This window comes from Danio rerio, chromosome 23 (genome assembly GCF_052040795.2).
Source record: "Danio rerio strain M-AB ecotype USA chromosome 23, GRCz13ab, whole genome shotgun sequence".
NCBI lineage: Eukaryota > Metazoa > Chordata > Actinopteri > Cypriniformes > Danionidae > Danio > Danio rerio.
Window position 1 is genome coordinate 37,497,924 of NC_141043.1, and position 13,775 is coordinate 37,511,698.

The 13,775-nt window shown below is 38.4% G+C and overlaps 1 protein-coding gene across 2 annotated transcripts in view; it reads left to right on the forward strand.

The window, feature by feature from the left end:
- Window positions 1-13,775, forward strand: part of plxna1a (plexin A1a) — a 423,762-nt gene that overhangs the window by 88,046 nt on the left and 321,941 nt on the right. For both annotated transcript variants that reach the window (XM_087307529.1, XM_087307530.1), the window contains exon 3: window positions 9,311-9,493. In XM_087307529.1, the coding sequence (XP_087163655.1) occupies window positions 9,311-9,493 (183 nt within the window). The remainder of the gene's footprint in view (window positions 1-9,310; window positions 9,494-13,775) is intronic.

Sequence of the window (13,775 nt, forward strand, 5' to 3'; positions counted from 1 at the left end):
TTAAGATATTTAACTTTATTTGCAAAGTTTTTTTAAGTCTGAAAATGTAAACAAAAGTGGTCATTTAATAAGAATATGTCAACAACTCAATTTTGACAAAAGTGTCAGATAGAACCTTATGATACTAAAGTGACGATATGGTAAAACAACAATAATAATATTAGGCTTATGTGTACTGTAGGTCTAATGTTGCTTAAAATGCTAAATTTTGTAGTCATTATGGTGGACTTGAACAGACTTTCAATATGTCCTGTTTTGTTTAATTCACAGTAAAATGATGACATCAGAATACCACTATTCATAATTATAAAATGTAGTGCTTATACTATGTAGTGCTGTCGCCTCACAGCAAGAAGGTCGCTGGTTCGAGCCTCAGCTGGGTCAGTTGGCGTTTCTGTGTGGAGTTTGCATGTTCTCCCTGTGTTTGCGTGGGCTTCCTCTGGGTGCCCTGGTTCCCCCCACAGTCCAAAGACATGCGGTATAGGTGAACTGAATAAACTAAATTGGCCGTAGTGCATGTGTGTGAACAAGTGTGTTTGGATGTTTCCCAATACTGTGATGCAGCTGAAAGGGCATCCACTGTGTAAAACATATCCTGGATAAGCTGACGGTTCATTCCGCTGTGGTGACCCCTGATGAATAAGGGACTAAGCTGAAGAAAAATGAAAGAATGCTTTAATCCCACCCTTAAATCAACTATAATAAAGTAAACTGCATACTTGGTATTGAGAAACGGCTACTAGTTTGTCACTTGTGAAGTGTGTTTGTGTGTAAATATTTACAGGAATTCAGGAAGATGCTTCTGTATACAGAAACTGGAAGCATTTCTGAAAATGATCATCCATAATTTTTTGATGGATTTTTGTTAATTTTTTCACTAATGTTTAACTGAATCTGTTTCAAATAAATAACTTGCTATTTATCGTAGAATATTGATAAGTGTATGACAGTTTTCACAAAAATATTAGTGTTGTATTAACACAACTACTGGGAACTATCATGAAATATATTTTGTGTAATGATGTGGAAAATGTATTTTAATCATTCCATAAACACAAATGCAGTCAAATATATTGTAATGTAAAAAGTTACTTTGAAACTTTTTTACAAAAATATTCAAATTGGATTTGCTTTTATATGAATAGTATTAATTTGAAAATAAATTCAAATAAAAAAAGAAAAATCAATTTAACCTGTCATTTTAAAATATTACTGTCATTACTGAAACAAATGAAATAAATTAATACAGAAAACTATTTTAAACTAATTAATTTGAGCATTTTCCTGTATATTTTTAATTAGCTCAATCAAGCAGCTTTGGTGAGCAACATCAGAAGCAACTTAAATCAATATGCTATGTGTAAACACACGTTTTATAATTTTTTATTATTCAAACCTTTCAAAATCCTTCCATACTGTTTATAATGTCCTGGTGGATGCAAACATAACTCGCCAGTGCATTTATACACTTGAATAGATCAAATAAATCTCCTAAAAACCAATGTACAACTTGTGTCAACAAGCGATCACTATTCATTTTATCAGAAAGAACATTAAAGGTCTCATGAAATTAAAATAAAGTTTTTTTTTTTAGATGTTAGCATCAGTATTATTCATTTTTAGCAAATCTCTAAACTAGTGTGTCCCAACACAGTGACAACATTTGCATTTAGAAGATAAAAAACTAATATAAACATTTAAGTTTGGCTTGTAGTTTCCGCCTAGATGGACCAATGGTTTTATTCAAGTCACCTCACACTAGTGTTTCTCATCACATCATAACCAATCAAATGCTTTCTAGGATCTGACATACCCCCTTCAAGATGCTTTTCATTTGCTTTTCATTTGATACACTTGAGCTCAATCGCTCTCATTGGCAGAGTGGTGATAAAGCAAACCACTATTGGCTGTTTTTTTAAGGGGAGGAGCTACTCTATGTCCCGCTCACTCATTATGTTTCAGTTGAGATTACGTCAAACATCGAAAAAAATGGATATTTCAAAGCACTTAACGGTACTTTTAACAATCTAACCCTTGTACTTCCAGCATCCAGGATCATCATAACACTGTTCCTCAATCAAAAGATAGCACAGCCAACCTACATAAAGACATTAAGTCCAACTAAAGGACTTCAGAATGAGGGTCAATAGGATTGCACTCTGGAATCAGCTTTGTAAATAACGCCATTATATAAAGCTAAACAATGGTTCCCGATAGCCATGCTAATATGACGTGTATTTTTAGAAAATCCTCAGATGCTTTGGGAATCTGTGATGTGCTCCTGTCTAATGCTGTTAATGCCAGAGAGAGCGCCTGCATTCTGGCTCACTTCAGCGCGAGCACCATTAAGACCCAATTAGAGAGCCTCCATTGGCTGTTTGGAGGAAACAAAGGGCAAACGTCTGAGCCGCTGCATTTCCACCGTCACCAATCAAAACAGGAGGCTGGCAGCCTGCCATCGCTCCACTCATCTTTCTCTGAGGCCCGGCGTCCAAAGATTTTGGCAGCCTCTCTTTATCTTCATTTATGTGTTCCACCGTCTACAAACACATTTGAGGACAAGCGCGCCTCACACACATGCATCAACACAAACACATTTAAGGATAGTCGTGCACATGCATTTGTGGAAAATAAACACACTCACATGGCCACCCACATTGGTACATACCTGAGTGCAGACAAATAAGATTGATGTTGGACACAAATGAGCAGCTCTGTAGATGGTAAGCAGAGAGAAAGACTGAATATGTTCTGTTCTTGTCCTTTGTCTGTTCTGTTTTTGGGAAATGCTGTGCAATAGCATAACAGTTCATATTTGTTGATGATGATTCTATTTAATAAATACATATTAATTAATTAGACTTTTTTAATAGACTATGAAAAATATAAATAAGTTTTTATTTGAAGGTTTTATAAATTCAAAACAGTACAATTTAATGTTTTAATATTGACAGTATGGCATAAATATTTAAATAGAATCATTTTCATTAGGAATACATAAATTATTTAGTATATATGATGTGTACTTTAGTTGTTTGGTCATATAATGCATACAGAAAGTATAGCGCTTCTCTTTTTCCATATTACTTTGTTACAGCCTTATTCCAAAATCGATTAAATTCATTTATATCCTCAAAATTCTACACACAATACCCCGTAATAAAAATGTGAAAACAGATTTTTTTGAAAGTGTTGTAAATTTATTAATAATAAAATACCTGAAAAATCATATGTACATCAGTATTCTCAGCCTTTGCCTTGAGGCTCTAAATTGAGCTCAGATACATTCTGTTTCCACTGAACATTCTTGAGGTGTTTCAGCAGCTTAATTGGAGTTCACCTGTGGTAAATTCAGTTGATTGGACATGATTTAAAAAGGCATACACCTGTCTATATAAGGTCCCAGGGTTGACAGTGCATGTCAAAGCACAAACCAAGCATGAGGACAAAGGGATTGTCTGTAGACCTCAGAGATAGGATTGTCTCGAGGCACAAGGCTGGGGAAGGTTACAGAAAAGTTCTGCTGCTTTGAATGTTTCAATGAGCACAGTGGCCTCCATCATGATGGAGAGGACAATGACCCAAAGCACACCGCCAAAACATCAGTGTCTTCACAACAACTCGGTGAATGTCTTTGAGTGGCGAAGCCAGAGCCCAGATCTAAATCCAATTTAACATCTCTGGAGTGATCTGAAAATGGCTGTACACCGTCGCTTCCCATCCAACCTGATAGAGCTTTAGAGGTACTGAAAAGAGGAATGGGCAAAAATTCCCAAAGACATGTGTGCTTAGCATGTGGCATCAAATTCAAAAACACTTGAGGCTGTAATTGCTGCCAAAGGTGCATCAACAAAGTATTGACCAAAGGCTGTAAATACTTATGTACATGTGATTTTTCAGGTTTTCTATTTATAATAAAGTATTCAATTTTTTTTACTTTGGCATTATGGGGTATTGTGCGTAGAATCTAAAGGAAATAAATGAATTTAATCCATTTTAGAATTAGGCTTTAACATAAAAAAAAATGTTTTAAAAGTAAAGCGTTATGAATACTTTCTGGATGCATTGTATATAAAAATCTCTGTATAAATAATGACATCTGTACTTGGCATAAAAATAAAGGAAAAAAAGTATTTGTATACAGTTTGCATGGTAATCAAAAAAATACACAAACATATAAACAAAATTAAACCTTTATTTTGGATGTAATAAATCACAAATAATTATTGCCCAGCACTAACATATTTACATGTATACTAAAAAAAAAAACAAAAAAAAAAAACGGATTTATCAATTGAATTTCAAATGAATTTAAAATGAAGCCATTTGCTGTAGTTTAGTCCTAAATGCATATGTCACCCTCATTTATAACCCAACTGTTTTTAGCTCTCTAAAACAGGACCGAACATTGTACCTCTCCAGTGTATGTTTTCCCAAAACACCTGCTCTATCAGGTGTCTGTCTGAATTAGGCCTGCGGCGTCTCTAAAACAGGCTGCTAGATTAACCCTTTGGGACGCGTCTGTCTGTCACGTCCCCCTCTGTCAAACCCAGCCTCCCTTATCGATTCCTAAAGCTATCAATGGACGAATAGAGAGAGAGGCAGGAACAGAAAGAGATGGACTGATAGAGGAGAGAGCTGGATCATGTCTGCTGTGGGATCGATCAGATGGTGTAAACGATAAGGCGTTGGGATTACAGACGTTTTCTCAGGGGTGTATGTGTGTGTGCTTGCGCTTATGTGGTTTATTAGGACTGTATAAAATAAGAACAACAAAAAATGCATAAAAGCATGGGTGTGACCCAGGTGTTACATTATGGTGCTTTATGAGGATAAGTCTTATGTCCTTGTGATTAAAAAAACTTTAAAATACTTAAGTAGGTCTTTTGACTTTCAAAATTTGCCACAGGTTTCCTGTGATGGTGAGGTTCAGGGGTAGGGTAAAGCCATATAAATACAGTTTGTACAGTTTTAAATGCAGAACACCTATGGGGAGTACTCGCAAACTATATATACAAGTGTGTGTGTGTGTGTGTGTGTGTGTGTGTGTGTGTGTGTGTGTGTGTGTGTGTGTGTGTGTGTGTGTGTGTGTGTGTGTGTGTGTGTGTGTGTGTGTGTGTGTGTGTGTGTGTGTGTGTGTGTGTGTTTCTTTTCAAACGGTCCGCATTGGGTCACTTAAAATCAGGACACTTGGAGGTTTTTGCTTAGTCATCAAAGCCGAATGACCCAGGCATTACTCAGAATTGTGGGTAATATCTTTGCTTCACATAAAAGGGCCTTGTTTTTTATTAGGTAATACATTTACACAACAGCTTCCTTGTCCTAAACCTTCTGTGCTGTTGAGGGGTATTTTTAGGCTGAAGACAGATTTACCGCAGCTTAAAATGGAGAGTTCGCCTAAAACCAAACATTCTGTTGATATTTACTTTTTTTACGTGTTGTTCCAAATCGATGCTGCCAAACTCCAAAATGGGTCTAATGAACTAATTTGACAGTAGCTATGTTTTCATCGCATAAGTTTTGAAAAAACGCTTTAAAAAATAATGCGCATAACTGGTTAAGCTTTTTATTTGATAAGAAAAGATGTGCATGAACTACAATGAAAATACTTTTACCAAACAAATTCCAGTATACGCATAAAAAAAGTCATGTGATTTTGTTATAAGAGATCAAGTGATAATAAAAATGTGTGTGAATGGACAAACCAGTAGGCTAAAATGCTGTTTTGGTCATTCTAAAACGCCTCAACCGTTTCAGTATTAGTGTTATTATATTATTAATTACCTCCAGAATAGTCAAGAGCATCTGTGCTCCATGTTTCGAAGCTTCAAACACCACCACGCGTTTATTGCGTGTCATTATCATCTTCTGAAGTCAAGTCAAAAAATAGCTGATGTTTTGATTAGTAACAGGGTAGTTAGTACTTGTCCACACAACCAGTCTAAATCTTTTAATAGGAAAATTTAAACCACTGACTAAGCAATCAATTTGTTGGATTCTTTTTACTGCAATGGATTTTTATCAGTTACCATCAATAATTTCTATCTGTTCATCATAAAAAGCAGTACATGTCTTCAGCAGACTTGCAGAATAATACACAAGTTATATGAATTTTTTTTTATGATACATATGGGGTTCTTGACAGCCCCAGTCCTCATTCAGTGAGGCAAGGAAATTCTTCAAAGAAAAATCATGTTTTGTTTTTCTAGAGAAATAAGCTGTACAGGTTTGGAACACCGCAAGTAAATGACAGAATCTCTTTGAAATGTCATCATAAATTCCAAATCTTATAAATAATGCATTTAAAACTTAGTCATTTTGATTGTTGTGAACAGTTGCTGAGGGAAAATGTGCAAATGCGCTGTGATTTATCATGTAAGGTCAATTTGATCATCATTGGCAGCAGTACAGATGGCTTCATTTGAAGTTTTTGAGGTTCATACTCTCTGACTGGATTCTGAAGAATCTCCTTTCTGTCCAGCCTGTCAGAGGCATTTCGACCCCTTTCTATCTCAGCTGTCATCTCCCTCACGTTCCGTAGATATTGAAGATGACAGTCTCAGCCCAGCCTAAGAAGCTGCGGTTGCATGGTGTCTGTCTTTGACTTGTTAACATGCACATGTCTCTTAACACCCTGCTCCGAATCTAGATATTTATGGGAGGAAAGAGATTCCTTTTTGGGTCAGGATACCCATCTCCTCCCTTTCCCTCCCACCAAAAATATTCTGTACCGGATACATTCCTCCCTCGTGTAGCTAGTCCACCTTGCGGCCTTGTTTAGTCATCATTCTCTCTATGTTTCGGCAAAACGAGGTTGTAATTTGAGTTTAGGGAGAAGAAAAATCTGCAAGAAGCATACTGGAGAACTTCTGATAGATACAGATCGGTCACTGGCTGTGGATGGCTGCTCTGTTATTTCCAAGGTTCTCAAATAGTATGCTAAACAGGAAGTAAGGGCAACACTTTTCAGCATTTCTAACTTGACACTGTGTTTTATTTAGCTTGTTTGGTGATAAACCTGCGTTGTGTTACAGTAAATTGCATTGTGTTAATTAAGTCAACTAAATTAATTTAGAGCATTAAGACTATCTTGAATGTAACTGAGGTAACAAAAAAGTGAGGAATCACTATAGAATGGATTAATGGATGGATGGATAAGTAGGTACTGTAGATAGATGGGTGCCTAGCTATTGAAAGACAGACAGACAGCTAGATAAAATAGTGGTGGAATGGTGTTGCACAAATACCTCACAGCAAGTTCACTGGTTTCAGCCCCGGCTGGGACAATTGGCATTTCTGTGTGGAGTTTGCATGTTCTCCCTGTGTTTGCTTGGATTTCCTCCGGGTGCTTCGGTTTCCTGCACAAATACAAAATAGGGAATTGGGTAAGCTAAATTGTCTGTAGTGTATGTGTGTGTGAATGGATGTTTCCCAGTAATGGGTTGCTGCTGCAAGGGCATCCGCTGCGTAAAACATATGCTAGATATGTTAGCGGTTCGTTCCGCTGAGGCGACCCAGATTAATAAAGGAAAAAGCAGAAATATTTTGGCCAAATAAATTAGATTTGTGTGCTTTTGAATCGTGTTTTAAATGTATGAATTGGATTTGTGTATTAGGAATCGTGTATTAATTTTACGAGATGGATTTGTGTATTTCTGAATCATGTTTTGAATTTACGAATTGGATTTGTGTATTTAAGAATCTTGTTTTAAATTTACAAATTAAATTAGTTTATTTTTGAGTTATGTTTTTAAAATTTGAAGTGTGTTGTGGATGTATGAAAAAAATATTTGTGAAATATAAATGTAGGGAGTTTGTATGTTCTCCCTGCCTTTGCGTGGGTTTCCTTCGGGTGCTCCGGTTTCCCCCACAGTCCAAAGACATGTGGTACAGGTCAATTGGGTAGGCTAAATTGTCCGTAGTGCATGAGTGTGTTTGTGAATGTCTGTGTGGATGGTTCCCAGAGATGGGTTGCAGCTGGAAGGGCATCCGCTGCGTAAAAAACTTGCTGGATAAGTTGGCAGTTCATTCCGCTGTGGCAACCCTGGATTAATAAAGGGACTAAGCCGACAAGAAAATGAATGAATGAATGAATTAATATAAATGTATTATTTTTTAGACTGATCTGGCTCCCTGTGAAGAACATGGATAGATAGAACAACACGGATAGATATGATTTAGAAAATTCTCCTTACTGTCATTCCCAGTTCTTTAACTCAAAATTTAAGCTTTTATCCAGGTTCAGTTTTACCACTCTGTGGAGGCAATAAGTTGTAGTTTGTCCCCACAACCTTGTCTTTGCCAGCAGTTTTCAAGCTTTGCTAACGCAAGTGGTATTTCCAGCATCATTGGTTGGCTTGCATTAACCGCCATTACCAGCGTCATTAACTCTGCCAACATAATGTTTCCTCATCTAACTGAGAATAACACCTAGCGGCAATAACAGTGAGCGGTGAGTAACAAACGATTTCTCTCTGGAGATTAAGCCTGCGTGTACCTGAGTGCCGACTGTAATTACAGTAGGGGCACGATGGTCCGTGTAACCCAGACAGTCTCTAACCTTAGGTATGAACTTGGTCTGTTTGTCCAATCCCCTTCTGTTCATTCTATTTCCAGAGCAAATCCCGGTGTCCCCCAGGGACAGAGGGAAGGACGTGCTCTCTTGTGTTGTAGGGCACAGCACTGGTCCGCTACAGTGTTTGCAAGCCTGAATATCCTTACTGCTGCTTGGAACGGGTCATCCTTGGCAGCAGTGGCACCCCTTGCTGGGTGAAGGATGAGGGGCACCGTTGGGCAGCAATGCAGGGCGGTGGGGGTCATGGCCACTTTTGTCTCCGCTAATGAGCCCAGTCTGTCGTCCAGAGTATGGAGGACGTCTCCCGGGACACTTTGTGCATTGTGCAGTCATCTTTGTGTGGGACGATTAGCAATCGTTTGTGCATAAGGCATTGCAAGGTATTGTGTGTGACATTTGGTGCTAGCCATATTAGTGCTAGCAGTTTTCTGTACAAAGGAGTAAAGAGCTGAGAATGATTTTCCCTTAGGTCCTCTATATTTTCCGACCGCTCTTCTAGCAGCACAAGCACAGGGACTCATCCTGCGATATATCAGTACGAGTGTGGGCCTCTGGCTGATTCATTAGCACAGAAAATACAGTATATGGCCTTTAATGACCCAAAGGAATATTGAGCAATGGATTGGTATTGCAGAAGATTAAGACTAGTGAAAATGCCATATCGGCTGCCATCGCATTAACTCCCACTCCCTAACTACTCTAATAACTCTGCCTTTTTCTTATCTCTCTCCACAGCCTCTGCAGATAGATGACAACTTTTGCGGCCAGGACTTCAACCAGCCTCTAGGGGGCACCACTACTATTGAGGGAATTCCTTTATTCTTGGACAAAGATGATGGGATGACTTCAGTGGCAGCGTATGACTATCGTGGACAGACCGTAGCCTTCACTGGCACCCGTAGTGGCAGGATGAAGAAGGTTAGTTGAATGCCTCATTTGCAATTATGTGCGTTTTGGGCGATTGGATGTCAGATGGAAGTGATGTTTGCTTGAAAAGTACTATGATGCCATTAGCAGTAATTCTATTAAAGTAAAGAGTACATTTGGCATATGCACAAACAGTTCTACTCAAGTGAGCATGTGCTGAGTTATGCAGTAATCCTGTCTCAGTCCTTGTATATGACCCCAGCGTGATGTCTGAACCACTGCCTTGGATATAGGTTGCATGCGGGGAGGGTGGTGAGGGGAGATCAGCGGATGCCGGATGATATCCCATGATCGGAATCACATTTCTCCTCCGCCTTGCTCTTCCTGTTGCCCTGAGCTGGACAGCACTGTCTGTGTCATTAGATAAAAATCAATAGCCTCTGTGCAAATACACTGTGTGTGTCCAGGTTCCTAATAAGGTGAAAGCTAGAAAGGTGCATATGTTGATGGTATTTTAATTGAGTACAAATCCTGTGCATCCTCTTCTCGTCCACCACAGCCAATCTAATTCCTTTGCCAAATATGTCTGAGCTCTCAAGGGGCAAGCTGTATGAGATGGACCATCTCTGGATCTTGGATGTGTGTTGGTGCCGGCGGTGCTGTTTTATTGCTATTCATTTAGCGCTAAAGTGTGGGTCTGGCCCTAATGAAATGTAAAGCTGTAGTCTATTGACGTGGGCTCATTGTAATTCCTCTAGTCTTTCAGTTGCTGCGAGGCCTTATTGATTCATCTGTATGAATATATAATCAGGGGCCTAAATCTTAGAGGCTGCAGACAGCTGGGCAAGTGTATGTGTGTGTGGTAATGTTTGTGAAGCAAAGACCTATGACTATCTGTTAGACTGCAGCATGGATGATTGTTTGTAGAAGTTGTGGTGTTTTTCAAGTTTTTTTCATCATTATTTTGACTCATCGAGTGTCATTTACCAATGTTGAATGGTAAAATAGTAAACAATTATAGTGGCAGGTCTATTAAAAGGTTTCTGACTCACCATCTACAAAAACTTGGAAACACTTCACTTTAAATGGATATGCATGACAACATGTATAGCTACTGTAGATGGATAGCTATCTAGGATTAGGCATGGAATGATAACTTGATTTCAAGGTTTACAGCGGTTTGGAAAAGTCACGGTATTAAAACCGCTAAAATAATTTGTTTTACCATTTCTAAGGTTTATGTAAGGGATTTTTTTAATGTGTTGTAAGAAAATCAGTGTTTTCGAAGCTAATGAAGATAGTAGAAGTCACTTGTTTATTTTAATTAGATAGCCTGACATGTTTACTGTTCCAAAAAGTATAAATATTTCCTAAAATGTAATATATTGTGTTAAATGAGGAAAAAAGATGTTGTTTTTAAAGACATTTAAAAATAAATTATTTTACACAATCACAATTTGAACACAATAACATGAAAACATGATATTTTTATCCATCATACCAGCAGAAACTTATACCGGCCTCTAGGATGAATATATGGATGGGAATATGATATCTATTCAGAGTGGATGACTAAATGTTTCGATTGTATGTCTATGATGGTTACTTGTAGGGCTGGGCAATAATGCAACGAAATGATCATGATATCATGTTTCATATCATTCGATATGGATAATTATTGACAATTTTTTAACAATACATTTAGGAATATTAGGATTTTTTATTTATTTAACCACTTTATTTTAATTTACCAACATTACTAAGGCAAATAATTTAAATCAGGGGTCTCAAACTCAATTTACCTGGGGGCCGCAGGAGGCAAAGTCTGGGTGAGGCTGGGCCGCATAAGGGATTTCACAAAAAAAAGTCCTCAAATGTCATTATTAACAGTTTTAATTATTTCTTCTGAACATGAAGTGTCCTGAACATTAATAGAACATTGAGTGAAGATTATGAACAGTTCTTCTGAACATGGCATCTTTTGCCTACTTCTTGCTGCCAGAGACTTGACAGCGCTTCTTCTCACAAATCTGAACCACATTTGGCTTTAGAGCGGAAGCAGTTGAGACCCTCAGTATGGCTTGAAGATGATCATCATTAAGTCTAGACCTGTACTTTGACTTATTGAAGTCCTAGGGAAAAAAGTGGGGGAACTCACTCAAAACTTCCATTCCCTCACCTAAAAAAAAGGCGTATATATGTATAAATAAAACACCCCCACCCCACTCCAGTCACATCAGTCTGTACCAGTCTGTATCTACCTATAATATCAATATATATAAGATGCAGGGCAGGCACGTGCACACATAGGGCTCAACCTGTGCAGAGCACATCCCCTTTTTAGTCTTGCATAGAAAGTGCCCTTCCAGAATGATCAAAAGTGCACCCACGACGCGACACACCCTCGGTCCCGCCCTTTAGTAGGCGCGCGATAACACCGCTCTTGAGTACGCGCGCAACAACACAGCTGATCTGAACACGCGCGACAACGCGCATTGAGTGACAAGCGTGCTGTGTACGGATAGAATCAGCGGAGCGGGGAGCGCTCTCTCTCCCCGCTCCGCTTATTCTGTCAGAGTACAGCGGTCGGCGCGGGCCACAAAATATTGCACTAAGGGGCGCAAATGGCCCGCGGGCCGCGAGTTTGAGACCCCTGATTTAAATAGTCAAAACAAAAATATTTAAACAAAATATCTAATCTTTTTATAATCAAATAAACATACTGTAAGTTATAAAGAGATTCTTAAACTTGAAAAAATAAAATGTTGCAAAGTATGTGCAATGGTAAAGTGTAAACGCTGAACAATCAAAGCAAATTTTAAGGTGGGATAATGATATAGTAAACCTCAAACTCTGTCAAGTACACAAATTCTGATGATCAAATCTGATCTGTCAAGTAAAAGAGCTAAACATCATTATTCGAATACATAATGCAATATTATAAATTGTGAAATAGAATTACCTTATTACCCCCTTGCTAAAAAAAATCTTTCAGATCAGAAGCTAATGGCTGGGATGCACAAGAAAAGAAACCAAAAAGCCTCTCGAGTGACATCCTTAAATCCTTTTTTATTTACAATCTCATTTTTGCGTGTGTTGTTATTCTGACCTGAAATGACAATCACGTGCGCGCAGATTCCTTGACCATTTACAGCACGTCTCTCGTAACTACGCGACCATCAAGCATTTACTCAGAGGGTGACTAATGAACAAACCATTGCTGCAGCTCTGATGCAAGTTTATTGAGAAAAGTAAAAAGTGCTGCAGTGTTTGGGTGTGTTGTGTTTGTTTGAGGTAATTAGTCTGCCGTTGTTACTGAACTGTGTATATTCCATACAAAGTATGAAGCAGAAAGGTTAGTTCTACTTACATGAATGGCGGTGCGCTTGCTGCATTCAGGAAAAGTTCAGAAGTTTTCAACTAGGTGCAGCTGGAAAATGCATCACATGTCACATGTGTGCCGCTTGCACAACATATGCGCGTCGTGCAAGTCGCGCGCATCCATTGGAAAAGACGAACTTACACCCTAAGCTTTTTGGCATTGCTTCCAAGGAGCGCACTTAGCAGCCACATTTTAATAAAACTATAGCAGTTCATAACAAAACTTCATACTAAACTTTTTGACAATTGTTCGGTCAAAAAATTTTGATACCGATTTAATCACCAAGCCCTAATTGCATGGACACGTGTGTGTATCTAGGATTGAACTGTGGATATTTAGGATGGATGGATGGAGGAATAAAGGAATGACATTTAGGGTAGATCTATGTATTTCCAGGATAGATTGATAATATCTAGCATGGATAAATGGAAGATGGATGGATGGATATTTAGGATGGATGGATGATGTATTGGGTGGACAGATGGTTCAAATGTATGGCAGATAGATGGATGTTGATGATGGACAGACAGAAGGATGAATATCTGCATTGATTGGGTGGATGGCTGAATATATTCATACAATCATGCAATATTCAGACTTGCACTAGATTATGCGTTCTTCATTTTACATGTTGGCTCTGTAGAGCAAGTCACCGAAGGCAGTGAGATTTATGCGCGTGTATGTGTTTATGAGATGAATTGTCTGACCCTGCTAAGAAATGTGGCCCCTGCGGGACGGGTGCACAGGAGGTCAGTGTCAGTGATTTGATAGAATCCACTATTGAGGTTAACATAAGTGAAAATCTCCATAATAAAATCCTCTGCGCATAAATATAGTGGCCTCCTTGACATCACCTGAACCCTAAAAACCTCAAGCATCAATACTCTAAATTGAAGACAACAGCTAGTGAAGCAGGTTTGAAATATGCTTTGGATGAGTCTATTTGTTTGC